This window comes from Pelobates fuscus, chromosome 1 (genome assembly GCF_036172605.1).
Source record: "Pelobates fuscus isolate aPelFus1 chromosome 1, aPelFus1.pri, whole genome shotgun sequence".
Classification (NCBI taxonomy): domain Eukaryota; kingdom Metazoa; phylum Chordata; class Amphibia; order Anura; family Pelobatidae; genus Pelobates; species Pelobates fuscus.
In genome coordinates this window covers 2370236-2392253 of record NC_086317.1, presented here as the reverse complement: position 1 = coordinate 2392253, position 22018 = coordinate 2370236, and the positions used below count along the sequence as shown (strand labels likewise).

General features: G+C 47.8%; 1 protein-coding gene across 1 annotated transcript in view; it reads right to left on the bottom strand.

Moving 5' to 3' along the window:
* Window positions 1–440: 440 nt before the first annotated feature.
* PWP2 (PWP2 small subunit processome component) overlaps window positions 441–22018 on the bottom strand; it is a 41088-nt gene continuing 19510 nt past the window's right edge. Inside the window, exons 9-21 of the mRNA XM_063445766.1 lie at window positions 20792–20862; window positions 19781–19917; window positions 18813–18961; window positions 11050–11197; window positions 10816–10966; window positions 10106–10286; window positions 7601–7748; window positions 5265–5373; window positions 4871–4936; window positions 4542–4760; window positions 2712–2862; window positions 2439–2513; window positions 441–1216 (exon numbers count right to left, since the gene is read on the bottom strand). Coding sequence (XP_063301836.1) covers window positions 1066–1216; window positions 2439–2513; window positions 2712–2862; window positions 4542–4760; window positions 4871–4936; window positions 5265–5373; window positions 7601–7748; window positions 10106–10286; window positions 10816–10966; window positions 11050–11197; window positions 18813–18961; window positions 19781–19917; window positions 20792–20862 — 1756 coding nt within the window. The 3' untranslated portion in view covers window positions 441–1065. The remainder of the gene's footprint in view (window positions 1217–2438; window positions 2514–2711; window positions 2863–4541; window positions 4761–4870; window positions 4937–5264; window positions 5374–7600; window positions 7749–10105; window positions 10287–10815; window positions 10967–11049; window positions 11198–18812; window positions 18962–19780; window positions 19918–20791; window positions 20863–22018) is intronic.

Sequence of the window (22018 nt, the reverse complement as noted above, 5' to 3'; positions counted from 1 at the left end):
TTGTCTCCTTGGTACAGCAATGTACGATGGGTATTGTATGTGTAAAACCCAGTCCCCCATGTAGTCCCCTACTGGACAAATCCTGCATTGGGACTTGGGAAACCCCGTACATTTGTAACCACATAAATACTGTGCCAGTAATTAAAAACCTCAGTTGACCTCCAAGCTATGTATCGTCTAGTTCTTGGGAGGAAGGGATTGTAACTACGCTACCTGCATTTTGCCTGTTTTGGACCTGCTTCATCCTGTATACCAGCGGAGATACCGTGGATAATACTACTACTCCGCTACAGTATCTTTTTAGTGTCTCTGCCTGAAATATCTGAATAAACCATGATCGTTTCTCACAACTCACTAGGTGTAATTGATGGAAGAGGTTAACTTGAGGCTGGCCAACAATCAACGTACACGTCAGTTGTTAAAAAAAAGGAAGAGGCCCCTTAAAATGATACTGTATGAATTTTATAACGCAGCAGACATCACACAGGTAAACAATCAATTATATTCACAAAATGATCACCGGACTAGAAACAGAGAAGGTTACATGGTAAAACCTCCCCCCCCCCCCAAAAAAAACAGTCTCTTATAAGGAAGGTTTCCCCTCTGTGAATGGATGTTAATAATAGGGGTTTTTTTTGAGCGAGGATACACACGTAATTTCCACAGGAGGTCATGTCGGCTGGTTTACATATAAACTGACTCTGGGTTAGAACGGATTACGGCTTCTAGGTGTTCGGGATTATCTGTATCTAGATGAAACGGACCGTCCTTGAGTCCACTGTCTGAAACACACCCTGAGATCACTCCTAGAACGTGGCAGAACAGAGAATGTGCGAATCCTGAAATACTGGATACTCCTTATAAGACATCCTGAGCGAAGTCATATTCCTGGTTCCACATATTGTACCGGTAGCACATAACACGGGAAGTCTCAGACCCCAGGAGCTTACAGGATTTCTGAACTTGCATCCACCGCAGCAACAAGGCTGTCCACAAAAGATCATTCAGGATCTCTACATAGTGTACCAGACCGTCTATAAGCAACACAGAGGAGGAGAGGGCTTCTCAAACATGCATCTCCTCCTCTCCCAGGTTCGTATCAAGAGACTCCATGTCTGACTCAGAGTCATGTACGGATTCTTCCGCTGCTCGCTTTGCTCCCCGCTGGCGTGATAAACACAGTGCAAACTTCAAGTTATAGCGATTCCAATCACAGCTGGAAAGAGAAGGACAGAAGGTAAAGACGAGTATGGAGTCACAGGACATTAAGAGGGTAACAGACACCAACTAACTGCAACTGAAAAGAAGGATCCATAACAGACATGGACTCAGGGAACACAGGCACTGCAAGCAAGCATGGCGGTACAAAGAGAGGAACGCGGCAGGAGCGGGTATAGAAAGGAGAGGAACGCAGCAGGAGCGGGTATAGAAAGGAGAGGAACGCAGCAGGAGCGGGTATAGAAAGGAGAGGAACGCAGCAGGAGCGGGTATAGAAAGGAGAGGAACGCAGCAGGAGCGGGTATAGAAAGGAGAGGAACACGGCAGGAGCGGGTATAGAAAGGAGAGGAAAGCAGCAGGAGCGGGTATAGAAAGGAGAGGAAAGCAGCAGGAGCGGGTATAGAAAGGAGAGGAACGCAGCAGGAGCGGGTATAGAAAGGAGAGGAACGCAGCAGGAGCGGGTATAGAAAGGAGAGGAACGCAGCAGGAGCGGGTATAGAAAGGAGAGGAACGCAGCAGGAGCGGGTATAGAAAGGAGAGGAACGCAGCAGGAGCGGGTATAGAAAGGAGAGGAACGCAGCAGGAGCGGGTATAGAAAGGAGAGGAACGCAGCAGGAGCGGGTATAGAAAGGAGAGGAACGCAGCAGGAGCGGGTATAGAAAGGAGAGGAACGCAGCAGGAGCGGGTATAGAAAGGAGAGGAACGCAGCAGGAGCGGGTATAGAAAGGAGAGGAACACGGCAGGAGCGGGTATAGAAAGGAGAGGAAAGCAGCAGGAGCGGGTATAGAAAGGAGAGGAACGCAGCAGGAGCGGGTATAGAAAGGAGAGGAACGCAGCAGGAGCGGGTATAAAAAGGAGAGGAACGCAGCAGGAGCGGGTATAAAAAGGAGAGGAACGCAGCAGGAGCGGGTATAGAAAGGAGAGGAACGCAGCAGGAGCGGGTATAGAAAGGAGAGGAACACGGCAGGAGCGGGTATAGAAAGGAGAGGAACGCAGCAGGAGCGGGTATAGAAAGGAGAGGAACGCGGCAGGAGCGGGTATAGAAAGGAGAGTTAGGTGGCAGGAGTGGCAAAGAAAGGAGAGTTAGGTGGCAGGAGCGGGTTTAGAAAGGAGAGTTAGGTGGCAGGAGCGGGTATAGAAAGGAGAGTTGGGTGGCAGGGAATGGAAACGTGGTAAGGATTGACCTGTGCATGAGGTCAGGATTGGGTCTATACACTCACAGTTTGGAGATTTCAGTAAAGTGAGCCTGGAGACTTTTCTGCAAGGAGTGAATGGCTGGAAGCAGAGAAATCGATCTAGATAAATAAAGAATAAAACGATTATTTACACAGAACCAAAAAAACAAAAAGCCGAACAACTGCCTGAAAAGCAAGTTTTCCACCTCACAGAACGCTGCTTTTTGTTTTTAATTCCACCAGCCGTAATGGGTTTAACAGCCTCTACCCTCAGATGTCCAACCCCGGGATCCAGCACTGCTGCTCATTAAGACTTACCGGTTCTTCAGATTTTGTCCATGAAGCATCAGCAGCTGATGTGCCCACATCAAATAGAACTGCAGGTGACGAGAGCTTTCGATCTGCGAGGCCAAAAACACCAGGAGCCTCTCCACGTATAACTCCGGCAGCGAAGAGCAAAGAACAGAGACTAAACAGAAACAACAAACATAACCAAACTACATGTCACATCCAGCAGCATGACTCTAAACCACACCAAGTACATAAAATGGACTAAATCAGATAGAGGGCCAGGCTAGTGATTGGTAGTGGATAGAGGGCCGGGCTAGTGATTGGTAGCGGATAGAGGGCCGGGCTAGTGATTGGTAGCGGATAGAGGGCCGGGCTAGTGATTGGTAGCGGATAGAGGGCCGGGCTAGTGATTGGTAGCGGATAGAGGGCCGGGCTAGTGATTGGTAGCGGATAGAGGGCCGGGCTAGTGATTGGTAGCGGATAGAGAGCCGGGCTAGTGATTGGTAGAGGATAGAGAGCCGGGCTAGTGATTGGTAGAGGATAGAGAGCCGGGCTAGTGATTGGTAGAGGATAGAGGGCCGGGCTAGAGATTGGTAGCGGATAGAGAGCTGGCCTAGCGATTGGTAGAGGATAGAGAGCCGGGCTAGTGATTGGTAGAGGCTAGAGAGCCGGGCTAGTGATTTGATACAGGATAGAGAGCCGGGCTAGTGATTGGTAGCGGATAGAGGGCCGGGCTAGTGATTGGTAGAGGATAGAGAGCCGGGCTAGTGATTGGTAGAGGATAGAGAGCCGGGCTAGTGATTGGTAGAGGATAGAGAGCCGGGCTAGTGATTGGTAGAGGATAGAGAGCCGGGCTAGTGATTGGTAGAGGATAGAGAGCCGGGCTTGTGATTGGTAGAGGATAGAGAGCCGGGCTTGTGATTGGTAGCGGATAGAGGGCCGGGCTAGTGATTGGTAGCGGATAGAGGGCCGGGCTAGTGATTGGTAGCGGATAGAGGGCCGGGCTAGTGATTGGTAGCGGATAGAGGGCCGGGCTAGTGATTGGTAGAGGATAGAGAGCCGGGCTAGTGATTGGTAGAGGATAGAGAGCCGGGCTAGTGATTGGTAGAGGATAGAGAGCCGGGCTAGTGATTGGTAGAGGATAGAGGGCCGGGCTAGAGATTGGTAGCGGATAGAGAGCTGGCCTAGCGATTGGTAGAGGATAGAGAGCCGGGCTAGTGATTGGTAGAGGCTAGAGAGCCGGGCTAGTGATTGGTAGCGGATAGAGGGCCGGGCTAGTGATTGGTAGAGGATAGAGAGCCGGGCTAGTGATTGGTAGAGGATAGAGAGCCGGGCTAGTGATTGGTAGAGGATAGAGAGCCGGGCTTGTGATTGGTAGAGGATAGAGAGCCGGGCTTGTGATTGGTAGAGGATAGAGAGCCGGGCTTGTGATTGGTAGAGGATAGAGAGCCGGGCTTGTGATTGGTAGAGGATAGAGAGCCGGGCTTTTGATTGGTAGAGGATAGAGGGCAAAGCTTTTGATTGGTAGAGGATAGAGGGCCGGGCTAGTTCCCTGCATCTGATACACAGTTGGTATGGGTCTAATAAGTAAGTTAAGTTAGATAAAAAGCCCACACGGTATTCGGCACATAGCCGGTATCTGCATTATGGGATAGAGAATGATGGGTCCCAGTAGGACTGTGCATTTCCTGGTTCCCCCATCCCTGCAGACCTGGTAAACATTACAGTCTGTCTGTAGAGTCCTGCGGAGTGTGTTCTTTGCTGACAGCATTGGGAATAGCCAATACAGTATGAATGGGCCTCAATCAAGAACAAAACCACATGAACAGCATTACAAACCGTCTTCGGGCTACTCACTGTCTGTGCAGGGCACACATTCCAAAGCTTCCTGGAGGAGGAGCTTCTCATTAAGTCTCATTGCCATGACAATAGCATGCGTCCAGTCTCCAGCACGCAACATCCGGTGAATTGCGCCAGCTGTCACTTCCTCATCCAACTGGAACGGGTCAAATACACAACTGGAATCCAGAGAGAAGATGAGGAGACCTTCTGTGGAGGTGGCTGCCCAACTGCGTCCTACAAGGCACAAAATCAGATGTAATAAAAAGAGTGTACCTCATACAAAAGACTAGCACTTCGAGTCTACATATCCCGCCAATAATTATATCCCCCATTTTATTACTCACCAGTTGGAGAGAATCTCAGAGAGGCTACACGTATCTCTGGTTTGAATTGTCGGGAGCTCATATCACCTGAAAAGAGGGAGCGCTGGTGAAAAAGTGTGGATTCCACTCTATATCCTAGAGCAGGGATAGGCAACCTTCCGCACTCCAGATGTTGTGAACTACATCCTCCATAATGGTCTTACACCCATAATGCTGGAAAAGCATCATGGGGGGTGTAGTCCAAAACATCGAGAGTGCCGAAGGTTGCCTATGCCTGTCCTAGAGCTTGGGTACAATCCCTCGCAATGAGAATGCACCAGATTAAAGTGCAATTAGCAGCCAGAACTATGTGCTTGTGCTCGAGCCCAGCGGGCCCGTGCTTGTGGTGGAGCTCAGCTAAATAACTAGTTCTCACCTTTTCGAACTCCAGGCAGGCTTAGACTGACCCCTCCCTCATCACCAGCCCCCTGGTCGATCAGAGCCACACTACCAAACTCAGTCATCTTGCGGCGATCAAGAAATTCCTGGGACAGAAAAAAAAATTATTGTTAGACCCGCTTTGATAGAACCGAAGTGCAGGTAGGACAGTATGAAAGTGATAGGGCCGGTGACAGACATTAAGAAAAGCATCCAACCATACGAGGCTCTAACAAAACAGACACTATAGCCAGATATACCGGGTTAGCAAAGAGCTATATCCCAGATATACAGGGTTAGTAAATAGCTATATCCCAGATATACAGGGTTAGTAACTAGCGGTATCCCAGATATACAGGGTTAGTAAATAGCTATATCCCAGATATACAGGGTTAGTAAATAGCTGTATCCCAGATATACAGGGTTAGTAAATGGCTATATCCCAGATATACAGGGTTAGTAAATAGCTATATCCCAGATATACAGGGTTAGTAAATAGCTATATCCCAGATATACAGGGTTAGTAAATAGCTGTATCCCAGATATACAGGGTTAGTAAATAGCTGTATCCCAGATACACAGGGTTAGTAAATAGCTGTATCCCAGATATACAGGGTTAGTAAATACCTGTATCCCAGATATACAGTGTTAGTAAAGGGCTATATCCCAGATACACAGGGTTAGTAAAGGGCTATATCCCAGATACACAGGGTTAGTAAATAGCTGTATCCCAGATATACAGGGTTAGTAAAGACCTATATCCCAGATATACAGGGTTAGTAAATCGCAATATCCCAGATATACAGGGTTAGTAAATAGCTATATCCCAGATATACAGGGTTAGTAAATAGCTATATCCCAGATATACAGGGTTAGTAAATAGCTATATCCCAGATATACAGGGTTAGTAAATAGCTATATCCCAGATATACAGGGTTAGTAAATAGCTATATCTCAGATATACAGGGTTAGTAAATAGCTGTATCCCAGATATACAGGGTTAGTAAATAGCTATATCCCAGATATACAGGGTTAGTAAATAGCTATATCCCAGATATACAGGGTTAGTAAATGGCTATATCCCAGATATACAGGGTTAGTAAATAGCTATATCCCAGATATACAGGGTTAGTAAATAGCTGTATCCCAGATATACAGGGTTAGTAAATAGCTGTATCCCAGATATACAGGGTTAGTAAATAGCTATATCCCAGATAAACAGGGTTAGTAAATAGCTATATCCCAGATATACAGGGTTAGTAAATGGCTATATCCCAGATATACAGGGTTAGTAAATAGCTATATCCCAGATATACATGGTTAGTAAATAGCTATATCCCAGATATACAGGGTTAGTAAATAGCTGTATCCCAGATATACAGGGTTAGTAAATAGCTATATCCCAGATATACAGGGTTAGTAAATAGCTATATCCCAGGTATACAGGGTTAGTAAATAGCTATATCCCAGATATACATGGTTAGTAAATAGCTATATCCCAGATATACAGGGTTAGTAAATAGCTATATCCCAGATATACATGGTTAGTAAATAGCTATATCCCAGATATACAGGGTTAGTAAATAGCTGTATCCCAGATATACAGGGTTAGTAAATAGCTATATCCCAGATATACAGGGTTAGTAAATAGCTATATCCCAGGTATACAGGGTTAGTAAATAGCTGTATCCCAGATATACATGGTTAGTAAATAGCTATATCCCAGATATACAGGGTTAGTAAATAGTTATATCCCAGATATACAGGGTTAGTAAATAGCTATATCCCAGATATACAGGGTTAGTAAATAGCTATATCCCAGATATACAGGGTTAGTAAATAGCTGTATCCCAGATATACAGGGTTAGTAAATAGCTATATCCCAGATATACAGGGTTAGTAAATAGCTATATCCCAGATATACAGGGTTAGTAAATAGCTATATCCCAGATATACATGGTTAGTAAATAGCTATATCCCAGATATACATGGTTAGTAAATAGCTATATCCCAGATATACAGGGTTAGTAAATAGCTATATCCCAGATATACAGGGTTAGTAAATAGCTATATCCCAGATATACAGGGTTAGTAAATAGCTATATCCCAGATATACAGGGTTAGTAAATAGCTATATCCCAGATATACAGGGTTAGTAAATAGCTATATCCCAGATATACAGGGTTAGTAATAGCTATATCCCAGATATACAGGGTTAGTAAATGTCTATATCCAGCTATATCCAGACCTGATAGATATATATATTTACTGTCCCTTTAAACGCTAACTCCATGCTTTAATTGTTTAACCCCTTGATTACACTCCAGTGCTCACCTCCATGGCATCCAGTGAATGGTTACAAGAGATCTCAAACTTCTTGGCCAATATCTGCTCTTCAACATGATAGATACAGACAAATCGAGATAATCCACCAGCTAAAAGTGCGCGGCCATCGGCTGAGTAACAAAGCGTTGTAAACGTCCTATAAAAACACAGAGATCAGGGTCACACAGGGTCTGTCTGCACTAAACAGAATGCCGGCTCAGGGTCACACAGAGTCTGTCTGCACTAAACAGAATGCCGGCTCAGGGTCACACAGGGTCTGTTTGTACTAAACAGAATGCCGGCTCAGGGTGACACAGGGTCTGTCTGTACTAAACAGAATGCCGGCTCAGGGTCACACAGGGTCTGTCTGTACTAAACAGAATGCCGGCTCAGGGTCACACAGGGTCTGTCTGTACTAAACAGAATGCCGGCTCAGGGTGACACAGGGCCTGTCTGCACTAAACAGAATGCCGGCTCAGGGTCACACAGGGTCTGTCTGCACTAAACAGAATTCCGGCTCAGGGTGACACAGGGTCTGTCTGCACTAAACAGAATGCCGGCTCAGGGTGACACAGGGTCTGTCTGCACTAAACAGAATGCCGGCTCAGGGTGACACAGGGTCTGTCTGCACTAAACAGAATGCCGGCTCAGGGTCACACAGGGTCTGTCTGTACTAAACAGAATGCCGGCTCAGGGTGACACAGGGTCTGTCTGCACTAAACAGAATGCCGGCTCAGGGTCACACAGGGTCTGTCTGTACTAAACAGAATGCCGGCTCAGGGTCACACAGGGTCTGTCTGTACTAAACAGAATGCCGGCTCAGGATCACACAGGGTCTGTCTGTACTAAACAGAATGCCGGCTCAGGGTCACACAGGGTCTGTCTGTACTAAACAGAATGCCGGCTCAGGATCACACAGGGTCTGTCTGCACTAAACAGAATGCCGGCTCAGGGTCACACAGGGTCTGTCTGTACTAAACAGAATGCCGGCTCAGGGTCACACAGGGTCTGTCTGTACTAAACAGAATGCCGGCTCAGGATCACACAGGGTCTGTCTGTACTAAACAGAATGCCGGCTCAGGATCACACAGGGTCTGTCTGCACTAAACAGAATGCCGGCTCAGGGTCACACAGAGTCTGTCTGTACTAAACAGAATGCCGGCTCAGGATCACACGGGGTCTGTCTGTACTAAACAGAATGCCGGCTCAGGGTGACACAGGGTCTGTCTGCACTAAACAGAATGCCGGCTCAGGGTCACACAGGGTCTGTCTGCACTAAACAGAATGCCGGCTCAGGGTCACACAGGGTCTGTCTGTACTAAACAGAATGCCGGCTCAGGGTGACACAGGGTCTGTCTGCACTAAACAGAATGCCGGCTCAGGGTCACACAGGGTCTGTCTGCACTAAACAGAATGCCGGCTCAGGGTCACACAGGGTCTGTCTGTACTAAACAGAATGCCGGCTCAGGATCACACAGGGTCTGTCTGTACTAAACAGAATGCTGGCTCAGGATCACACAGGGTCTGTCTGTACTAAACAGAATGCCGGCTCAGAGTCACACAGGGTCTGTCTGCACTAAACAGAATGCCGGCTCAGAGTCACACAGGGTCTGTCTGTACTAAACAGAATGCCGGCTCAGGGTCACACAGGGTCTGTCTGTACTAAACAGAATGCCGGCTCAGGATCAAACAGGGTCTGTCTGTACTAAACAGAATGCCGGCTCAGGGTCTGTCTGTACTAAACAGAATGCCGGCTCAGGATCACACAGGGTCTGTCTGTACTAAACAGAATGCCGGCTCAGGGTCACACAGGGTCTGTCTGCACTAAACAGAATGCCGGCTCAGGGTCACACAGGGTCTGTCTGTACTAAACAGAATGCCGGATCAGGGTCACACAGGGTCTGTCTGTACTAAACAGAATGCCGGCTCAGGGTCACACAGAGTCTGTCTGTACTAAACAGAATGCCGGCTCAGGGTCACACAGGGTCTGTCTGTACTAAACAGAATGCCGGCTCAGGGTCACACAGAGTCTGTCTGTACTAAACAGAATGCTGGCTCAGGATCACACAGGGTCTGTCTGTACTAAACAGAATGCCGGCTCAGGGTCACACAGGGTCTGTCTGTACTAAACAGAATGCCGGCTCAGGGTCACACAGGGTCTGTCTGCACTAAACAGAATGCCGGCTCAGGGTCACACAGGGTCTGTCTGCACTAAACAGAATGCCGGCTCAGGGTCACACAGGGTCTGTCTGTACTAAACAGAATGCCGGCTCAGGGTCACACAGGGTCTGTCTGTACTAAACAGAATGCCGGCTCAGGGTCACACAGGGTCTGTCTGTACTAAACAGAATGCCGGCTCAGGGTGACACAGGGTCTGTCTGTACTAAACAGAATGCCGGCTCAGGGTCACACAGGGTCTGTCTGTACTAAACAGAATGCCGGCTCAGGGTCACACAGGGTCTGTCTGTACTAAACAGAATGCCGGCTCAGGGTCACACGCGCGGACTTGCTTACTTTCCCTTCGAGGAATGTTTGGCAGTCACTTTGTCCAACTCTTTGCGTCCCATCTTCAGATCATGTCTGCCCTCAATGGATCCAGACTGATTCCCTTTCTCAGGGTCCCAGAAGGTGATCTGTCCATCTAGAGAGGCCACAGCCAGTTCTTTACCATCTGGCCGGAATACAACTGCCATAACTGGGGAAAATAGAGACAAAATGAACCCATTTTAGCAGCAAGTAACAACGAATGAAACACAGTAACGTTCCTGCTGCAATCCACCCAAACATGAAACAGGGACGCTCTGTGTCCCTTTCTGGATCTGTTGAAATCCCTGCCAGCTCAGAGATGCAGTTACAGTGCTGGAGGCCCAGGCACTATGTAGCCGCCCACGCTGCCTTATGGGTAACCTGGCTCTGGCCTCAGTGTCAGTTTAGCCTTGAAGCTCTCTCTGTAACCGTTTCAGGCTGGTAATCATGGATAACCAGGTCTATAAAACATTCCCGTGTGTTTGTAGACGAGAACGCACTAATGAAGAACTAACCGGCTATTTTGCATATTGTTCAAACACATCGCTTTCTGACAGGGTTTATTATTCTTTTTAACAAGAATAAACCATCTAAACAAATTTAAAAGAAACCGAATTTCTGATCTGCAACATTTATAGCAAGGTTGCTGCTGGGACCAAGGAATACAACACGCATGGCAAGTTGTACACAGAACTCACCATCGGAGTTTAGATTCAGGGTCTCTGTGGTTCTCCAACTGTCAGCCATATCCCACAATTGGACAGTTTTATCCCACGATGCTGTGGCCAGTACAGACCTCCAAGGGTTAAATGCCACACTGCTAATAGGACCTGTGTGTCCAGCCAAGACCTGCAGAGGAGATTCGAATAGTTGGAATGTGGTACATACTTGTGTGAATGGAAGGAATGTGCGATTAGGGATCTCAAACTTACATCTAGGAGTTTTCCTGTCTGCATGCTCCACACATACACCTCATAGGAATCCTGTGCCCCCGCGCACACAATGTCTCCACTCCCATCAACTGCCAGGCAGGAAAACTGTGTCGGACGTGGAGATGTGAAGGTTCGGAAATTACGGTACCTGGGGAAAAACACAGTGTCTTCAGCAGGAATCCCACGGAACATTAAAAGGCTGGAAAGTAACTAAAGAACGGCAACAAGAAATATTACCAACAGGGACCTGCACCACTACATTTTTGGAAAGGGTAAAGTATTCTATATACACTGAACACAATTATAAACGCAGCACTTGTTTACCCCCCCCTTCCCATTTCTCATGAGCTGAACCCAAAGATCTAAGACTTTTTCTATGTACACAAAAGGCCGATTTCTATCAAATATTGTCCACAAATCTGTCTAAATCTGTGTTAGTGAGCGCTTCTCCTTTACCGATATAATCCATCTACCTCGAAAATGTGGCATACCAAGATGCTGATTAGACAGCATGATTATTGCACAGGTGCGCCTTAGGCTGCCCACAATAAAAGACCACTCTAAAATGTGCAGTTTTACTATATTGGGGTGTTCCAGGCGGGGGTACAAAAAACAGTCAGTATCTGGCGTGACCACCATTTGCCTCACGCAGGGCAACACATCTTCTCTGCATACAGTTGATCAGGTTGTTGATTGTGGCCTGTGGAATGTTGGTCCACTCCTCTTCAATGTCTGTGCGAAGTTGCTGGATATTGGCAGGACCTGGAACACGCGGTCGTCTACGCCGATCCATAGCATCCCAAACATGCTCAATGGGTGACCCGTCCCGTGAGTATGCTGGCCATGCAAGAACTGGGATGTTTTCAGCTTCCAGGAATTGTTTACAGACCCTTGCAACATGGGGCCGTGCATTATCATACTGCAACATGAGGTGATGGTCGTGGATGAATGGCACAACAATGGGCCTCAGGATCTCGTCACGGTATCTCTGTGTATTCAAAATGCCATCAATAAAATGCCTGCCCAAACCATAACCCCACCGCCACCATGGGCCACTCGATCCACAACGTTGACATCAGCAAACCGCTCACCCACACAACAGCATTCATGCTGTCTGCCATCTGCCCTGTACAGTGAAAACCGGGATTCATACGTGAAGAGAACACCTCTCCAAGGTGCGACAACCATCAAATGTGAGCATTTGCCCACTCAAGTCGGTTACGGCGACGGACTGCAGTCAGGTCGATGCAGATGAGCTTCCCTGAGATGATTTCTGACAGTTTGTGCAGAAATTCTTTGGTTATGTAAACCGATTGTTTCAGCAGCTGTCCGGGTGGCAGGTCTCAGACGATCTTGGAGGTCCTGGGCTGGTGTGGTTACACATGGTCTGCGTTTGTGAGGCTGGCTGTACTGCCAAATTCTCTTAAAAGCCTTTGGAGATGGCTTATGGTAGAGAAATGAACATTTAATTCACGGGCAACAGCTCTGGTGGACATTCCTGCAGTCAGCATGCCAATTGCACGTTACCTAAAAACTTGCGAGATCTGTGGCATTGTGCTGTGGGATAAAACTGCACATTTTAGAGTGGCCTTTTATTGTGGCCAGTCCAAGGGGCACCTGTGCAATAATCACGCTGTCTAATCAGCATCTCGATATGCCACACCTGTGCAATAATCATGCTGTCTAATCAGCATCTTGATATGCCACACCTGTGCAATAATAATGCTGTCTAATCAGCATCTCGATATGACACACCTGTGCAATAATCATGCTGTCTAATCAGCATCTCGATATGACACACCTGTGCAATAATCATGCTGTCTAATCAGCATCTCGATATGACACACCTGTCCAATAATCATGCCGTCTAATCAGCATCTCGATATGACACACCTGTGCAATAATCATGCTGTCTAATCAGCATCTCGATATGACACCTGTGCAATAATCATGCTGTCTAATCAGCATTTCGATATGACACACCTGTGCAATAATCATGCTGTCTAATCAGCATTTCGATATGACACACCTGTGCAATAATCATGCTGTCTAATCAGCATCTTGATATGCCACACCTGTGAGGTGGATGAATTATCTCGGCAAAGAAGAAGTGCTCACTAACACGGATTTAGACAGATTTGTGAACAATATTTGAGAGAAATCGGCCTTTTGTGTACATAGAAAAAGTCTTAGATCTTTGAGTTCAGCTTTAATAAAATGGGGGCAAAAAAAAAGTGTAGCATTTTTAATTTTGTTCAGTGTAAAACAAAAGTCCAAACACAAAAAAAACTCAGGATTCTGTGTCTTCGGATTATCTGCTGAAACCCACAATAACCCGTCTAGGCCCTTAAGCTCTGCTGCAGACTTATGTCTATCATCTGTCCGTACTCCCACCTCTGATGCTCGCCTTCAAGACTTCGAGGGCTGCACCGTCCCTGTGGAACTCACTTCCCTCCTCCGTTAGATGCTCACCCAGTCGCCACTCCTTCAAAAAATCATTAAAAACCAACTTCTTCATAAAAGCATATCAATTAAACTGTTAATAGCTCCCAACTGATTCCTCCCTGCAACGGTCATTAGTCTAATACTATCCTTACCTTTTGTGTCACTTTACCCCACTCCCTCTAACATATAACCTCACTGAGCAGGGCCCTCAATCCCTCTGTTACTGTCACTATACCCCACTCTCTTTAGCATGTAAACTCACTGAGCAGGGCCCTCAATCCCTCTGTTACTGTGTCACTATACCCCACTCCCTCTAACATGTAAACTCACTGAGCAGGGCCTCAATCCCTCTGTTACTGTGTCACTATACCCCACTCCCTCTAACATGTAAACTCACTGAGCAGGGCCTCAATCCCTCTGTTACTGTGTCACTATACCCCACTCCCTCTAACATGTAAACTCACTGAGCAGGGCCCTCAATCCCTCTGTTACTGTGTCACTATACCCCACCCCCTCTAACATGTAAACTCACTGAGCAGGGCCTCATTCCCTCTGTTACTGTGTCACTATACCCCACTCCCTCTAACATGTAAACTCACTGAGCAGGGCCCTCAAACCCTATGTTACTGTGTCACTATACCCCACTCCCTCTAACATGTAAACTCACTGAGCAGGGCCCTCAATCCCTCTGTTACTGTGTCACTATACCCCACTCCCTCTAACATGTAAACTCACTGAGCAGGGCCTCAATCCCTCTGTTACTGTGTCACTATACCCCACTCCCTCTAACATGTAAACTCACTGAGCAGGGCCCTCAATCCCTCTGTTACTGTGTCACTATACCCCACCCCCTCTAACATGTAAACTCACTGAGCAGGGCCCCCAATCCCTCTGTTACTGTGTCACTATACCCCACTCCCTCTAACATGTAAACTCACTGAGCAGGGCCCTCAATCCCTCTGTTACTGTGTCACTATACCCCACTCCCTCTAACATGTAAACTCACTGAGCAGGACCCTCAATCCCTCTGTTACTGTGTCACTATACCCCACTCGCTCTAACATGTAAGCTCACTGAGCAGGCCCTCAATCCCTCTGTTACTGTGTCACTATACCCCACTCGCTCTAACATGTAAGCTCAGTGAGCAGGCCCTCAATCCCTCTGTTACTGTGTCACTATACCCCACTCCCTTTAACATGTAAACTCACTGAGCAGGGCCCTCAATCCCTCTGTTACTGTGTCACTATACCCCACTCCCTCTAACATGTAAGCTCACTGAGCAGGCCCTCAATCCCTCTGTTACTGTGTCACTATACCCCACTCCCTCTAACATATAACCTCACTGAGCAGGCCCTCAATCCCTCTGTTACTGTCACTATACCCCACTCTCTTTAGCATGTAAACTCACTGAGCAGGGCCCTCAATCCCTCTGTTACTGTGTCACTATTCCCCACTCCCTCTAACATATAACCTCACTGAGCAGGGCCTCAATCCCTCTGTTACTGTGTCACTATACCCCACTCCCTCTAACATGTAAGCTCACTGAGCAGGGCCCTCAATCCCTCTGTTCCTGTGTCACTATACCCCACTCCCTCTAACATGTAAACTCACTGAGCAGGCCCTCAATCCCTCTGTTACTGTGTCACTATACCCCACTCCCTCTAACATGTAAACTCACTGAGCGGGGCCCTCAATCCCTCTGTTACTGTGTCACTATACCCCACTCCCTCTAACATGTAACCTCACTGAGCAGGGCCTCAATCCCTCTGTTACTGTGTCACTATACCCCACTCCCTCTAACATGTAAACTCACTGAGCAGGGCCTCAATCCCTCTGTTACTGTGTCACTATACCCCACTCCCTCTAACATGTAAACTCACTGAGCAGGCCCTCAATCCCTCTGTTACTGTCACTATACCCCACTCCCTCTAACATGTAAACTCACTGAGCAGGCCCTCAATCCCTCTGTTACTGTGTCACTATACCCCACTCCCTCTAACATGTAACCTCACTGAGCAGGGCCCCCAATCCCTCTGTTACGGTGTCACTATACCCCACTCCCTCTAACATGTAAACTCACTGAGCAGGGCCCTCAATCCCTCTGTTACTGTGTCACTATACCCCACTCCCTCTAACATGTAACCTCACTGAGCAGGGCCCTCAATCCCTCTGTTACTGTGTCACTATACCCCACTCCCTCTAACATGTAAACTCACTGAGCAGGCCCTCAATCCCTCTGTTACTGTGTCACTATACCCCACTCCCTCTAACATGTAAACTCACTGAGCGGGGCCCTCAATCCCTCTGTTACTGTGTCACTATACCCCACTCCCTCTAACATGTAACCTCACTGAGCAGGGCCTCAATCCCTCTGTTACTGTGTCACTATACCCCACTCCCTCTAACATGTAAACTCACTGAGCAGGGCCTCAATCCCTCTGTTACTGTGTCACTATACCCCACTCCCTCTAACATGTAAACTCACTGAGCAGGGCCCTCAATCCCTCTGTTACGGTCACTATACCCCACTCCCTCTAACATGTAAACTCACTGAGCAGGCCCTCAATCCCTCTGTTACTGTGTCACTATACCCCACTCCCTCTAACATGTAACCTCACTGAGCAGGGCCCCCAATCCCTCTGTTACGGTGTCACTATACCCCACTCCCTCTAACATGTAAACTCACTGAGCAGGGCCCTCAATCCCTCTGTTACTGTGTCACTATACCCCACTCCCTCTAACATGTAACCTCACTGAGCAGGGCCCTCAATCCCTCTGTTACTGTGTCACTATACCCCACTCCCTCTAACATGTAAACTCACTGAGCAGGGCCCACAATCCCTCTGTTACTGTCACTATACCCCACTCCCTCTAACATGTAAACTCACTGAGCAGGCCCTCAATCCCTCTGTTACTGTGTCACTATACCCCACTCCCTCTAACATGTAACCTCACTGAGCAGGGCCCCCAATCCCTCTGTTACTGTGTCACTATACCCCACTCCCTCTAACATGTAAACTCACTGAGCAGGCCCTCAATCCCTCTGTTACTGTGTCACTATACCCCACTCCCTCTAACATGTAAACTCACTGAGCAGGCCCTTAATCCCTCTGTTACTGTGTCAATACACCCCACTCCCTCTAACATGTAAGCTCACTGAGCAGGCCCTCAATCCCTCTGTTACTGTCACTATACCCCACTCCCTCTAACATGTAAACTCACTGAGCGGGGCCCTCAATCCCTCTGTTACTGTGTCACTATACCCCACTCCCTCTAACATGTAACCTCACTGAGCAGGGCATCAATCCCTCTGTTACTGTGTCACTATACCCCACTCCCTCTAACATGTAAACTCAATGAGCAGGGCCTCAATCCCTCTGTTACTGTGTCACTATACCCCACTCCCTCTAACATGTAAACTCACTGAGCAGGGCCCTCAATCCCTCTGTTACTGTGTCACTATACCCCACTCCCTCTAACATGTAAACTCACTGAGCAGGCCCTCAATCCCTCTGTTACTGTGTCACTATACCCCACTCCCTCTAACATGTAAACTCACTGAGCAGGCCCTTAATCCCTCTGTTACTGTGTCAATACACCCCACTCCCTCTAACATGTAAGCTCACTGAGCAGGCCCTCAATCCCTCTGTTACTGTGTCACTATACCCCACTCCCGCTAACATGTAAACTCACTGAGCAGGGCACTCAATCCCTCTGTTACTGTGTCACTATACCCCACTCCCTCTAACATGTAAGCTCACTGAGCAGGGCCTCAATCCCTCTGTTACTGTGTCACTATACCCCACTCCCTCTAACATGTAAACTCACTGAGCAGGGCCATCAATCCCTCTGTTACTGTGTCACTATACCCCACTCCCTCTAGCATGTAAACTCACTGAGCAGGGCCCTCAATCCCTCTGTCACTATACCCCACTCCCTCTAGCATGTAACCTCACTGAGCAGGACCCTCAATCCCTGTTACTGTGTCACTATACCCCACTCCCTCTAGCATGTAAACTCACTGAGCAAGGCCCTCAATCACTCTGTTACTGTGTCACTATACCCCACTCCCTCTAACATGTAAACTCACTGAGCAGGCCCTCAACCCCACTGTTACTGTGTCACTATACCCCACTCCCTCTAGCATGTAAACTCACTGAGCAAGGCCCTCAATCACTCTGTTACTGTGTCACTATACCCCACTCCCTCTAACATGTAAACTCACTGAGCAGGCCCTCAACCCCACTGTTACTGTGTCACTATACCCCACTCCCTCTAACATAGGGATACCGCCTCACCCACCAGTTATAGAACCCTATACTGCCTCACCCACCCACCGGTTATAGAAACCTATACCGCCTCACCCACCGGTTACAGAACCCTATACCGCCTCACCCACCAGTTATAGAACCCTATACTGCCTCACCCACCGGTTATAGAAACCTATACCGCCTCACCCACCGGTTACAGAACCCTATACCGCCTCACCCACCGGTTATAGAACCCTATACTGCCTCACCCACCGGTTATAGAACCCTATACTGCCTCACCCACCGGTTATAGAACCCTATACCGCCTCACCCACCGGTTATAGAAACCTATACCGCCTCACCCACCGGTTACAGAACCCTATACCGCCTCACCCACCGGTTATAGAACCCTATACTGCCTCACCCACCGGTTATAGAACCCTATACTGCCTCACCCACCGGTTATAGAACCCTATACCGCCTCACCCACCGGTTATAGAAACCTATACCGCCTCACCCACCGGTTACAGAACCCTATACCGCCTCACCCACCGGTTATAGAAACCTATACCGCCTCACCCACCGGTTATAGAAACCTATACCGCCTCACCCACCGGTTATAGAAACCTATACCGCCTCACCCACCGGTTATAGAACCCTATACCGCCTCACCCACCAGTTATAGAACCCTATACCGCCTCACCCACCGGTTATAGAACCCTATACCGCCTCACCCACCGGTTATAGAACCCTATACCGCCTCACCCACCGGTTATAGAACCCTATACCGCCTCACCCACCGGTTATAGAACCCTATACCGCCTCACCCACCGGTTATAGAACCCTATACCGCCTGACACACTGGTTATAGAAACCTATACCGCCTCACCCACCAGTTATAGAAACCTATACCGCCTCACACACTGGTTATAGAAACCTATACCGCCTCACCCACCAGTTATAGAAACCTATACCGCCTCACCCACCAGTTATAGAAACCTATACCGCCTCACCCACCAGTTATAGAAACCTATACCGCCTCACACACTGGTTATGAGCTGCAAGTACCTGAGCAGACTGAACGCTCTCACTGTGCCATCTAGGGAAGCGCTGAGTACCACCTGTCCACTGGTGGTAAAAGTCACAGCTGTGATGCAGCTTGTATGGTCCGTGAATGTCACAAAGCAGAAACCACTGTTTGTATCCCACACCTTGACCTGCAAAACAAGACGTGATCACACATGGGCTTCGAATGAGACAGGAAAGAGATGGTTTTTGACAGAACCATTGAGCAGGAGGCTTACATTTCATAACCCACTCACAATGCGCTCCCAGGGGTCGATTTATTAATGTGTCTGCTGGGTGACCAGCCAGACAATATTTACTTCATATAACACAAGAACACATGCGCAATTGAAATGTTTATTTTTTATGGGATAACATGCCCTAATAAAACTTTCGCATTTCCAAAATAGGATCTTAATCATAAACATTAAGAACTACTAAAGTCACTCAGACCGCTACACCTCAATGAAGGACCTCAGTGAAGGGTTCATGTAGTTTCAACTCTGTAACGTTGCAGTTTAAAGAAAAAAGTTTCCACTGAAAGGTTAAACATACTGACAGCCACTAGAGGTGCTCCTGCTGCACTCATTGGATTGGCTGAGATCATCAAGATTGATGATCTCAGCCAAGAAGGTGGAGTAAGCCACGACAGGACCTGCGCCCTGCTGGAAAAGGTACGGGGGACCGGTCACCAAAATGGTAGTTTCCAAACTATAGTGTCAGGAAACACGTGTTTATTCCTGACACTATAGTGTTTCTTCAATAAGAAGTATTGTCATCAGAATATCCCAACAAAAAACAAATAGAAAGTGGGGCTTAATAAATCAACAGAACATTACTGAACTAGTATAAGTCACACCATAAGTCTATAATAAAATAAAAGGCAATAGATACAGATATAAAACATATAGGCAACAGTCATCACAGGAATTATACTGCTTCCGCCAAATCAGGAAATACTGGTACCTCACCTTGCCATCCTCGCCTCCAGTAACGATATGCTGTCCATCAGGAGAATAACTCAAAGACACCATGTTGTTGAAATGGCCTTGCTGCTTTAGCACATACGACTCACTCTGCCACTCCCAAACCAGCAACTGTCCCAAACCTGCACGTGGAAACAGAAGGGTGAGCGAGCAGAATGGTCAGAGATAACTGGGGGCAGGAGCATGTAGTGTAGTAACCAGAGGACAGGAAGGAAGGCCCTGGAAGAAACAACTTGTGGGGTAACCAGGGGACAAGGGGAGGAACACTGGCCGGGGATAACCAGAAGACAAGGGGAGGAGCACTGCACAGGGTAACCAGAGAGCAAGGGGAGAAGCACTGGCCCGGGGTAACCAGAGAGCAAGGGGAAGAGCACTGGGCCGGGGTAACCAGAGAGCAAAGGGAAGAGCACTGGGCCAGGGTAACCAGAGAGCAAGGGGAAGAGCACTGGGCCAGGGTAACCAGAGAGCAAGGGGAAGAGCACTGGGCCAGGGTAACCAGAGGACTTGGGGAGGAGCACTGTCCCGGGGTAACCAGAGGACATGGGGAGGAGCACCAGCCTGGGATAACTTGAGGACAAAAGGGGGGGGGGTGGACGTGGTATCCAGGGGAGGAGCACTGGCCTAGGGTAACCAGAGGACCTATGGTACCCTTCCAACACATAGTAACTCAGTGAGTGCATCCTATGGTACCCTTCCAACACATAGTAACTCAGTGAGTGCATCCTATGGTACCCTTCCAACACATAGTAACTCAGTGAGTGCATCCTATGGTACCCCTCCTATACATAGTAACTCCGTACTGGCCTGGGGTAACCAGAGGACAGGAGAAGAGCACTGGCCAAGGGTAACCAGAGGACAAGGGTAACAAACCTGGCCTAGGATAACCAGAAGACAAGGGGAGGATCAAACAAATGGTGGATAGGTAAACCTCTCACATCAGAGGCTTAACGTGTGTAATAAAATTCTATTCCAAAGACAAGGATGGAGACCACTTACCACTGCAGCCAAATGCGATCCATTCCCCAGTGTTGTTAATCGTAATGGAAGAGATTTTCTGGTCTGAAATACTGAGAGAGGAAAGAATCGTTAAGCAGGAAAGGAGTCACAGAATGTGGAATGACCAAAGAGAGGTAAAAAGGTTTATCTTTAGTACTGTAGAAATGATCCCGTGGTATCTTCAACACCTCAGTGAGTGCATCCTATGGTTCCCATTGCTACACATACTAACTCAGTGATTGCATCCTATGGCATCCCCTCCTACACATAGTAACTCAGTGATTGCATCCTATGGCATCCCCTCCTACACATAGTAACTCAGTGATTGCATCCTATGGTACCGCCCCTACACATAGTAACTCAGTGATTGCATCCTATGGTACCCCCTCCTACACATAGTAACTCAGTGATTGCATCCTATGGTTCCCCCTCCTACACATAGTAACTCAGTGATTGCATCCTATGGTTCCCCCTCCTACACATAGTAACTCAGTGATTGCATCCTATGGTACCCCCTCCTACACATAGTAACTCAGTGAGTGCATCCTATGGTACCTCCTCCTACACATAGTAACTCAGTGATTGCATCCTATGGTTCCCCCTCCTACACATAGTAACTCAGTGATTGCATCCTATGGTACCCCCCCTACACATAGTAACTCAGTGATTGCATCCTATGGTTCCCCCTCCTACACATAGTAACAGTGATTGCATCCTATGGTACCCCCTCCTACACATAGTAACTCAGTGATTGCATCCTATGGTATCCCCTCCTACACATAGTAACTCAGTGAGTGCATCCTATGGTACCTCCTCCTACACATAGTAACTCAGTGAGTGCATCCTATGGTACCTCCTTCTACACATAGTAACTCAGTGAGTGCATCCTATGGTACCCCCTCCTACACATAGTAACTCGGTGATTGCATCCTATGGTACCCCCCCTACACATAGTAACTCAGTGATTGCATTCTATGGTATCCCCTCCTACACATAGTAACTCAGTGAGTGCATCCTATGGTACCTCCTCCTACACATAGTAACTCAGTGATTGCATCCTATGGTACCCCTCCTACACATAGTAACTCAGTGATTGCATCCTATGGTACCCCCCCCCACACACATAGTAACTCAGTGATTGCATCCTATGGTACCCCTCCTACACATAGTAACTCAGTGAGTGCATCCTATGTTACCCCTCCTACACATAGTAACTCAGTGATTGCA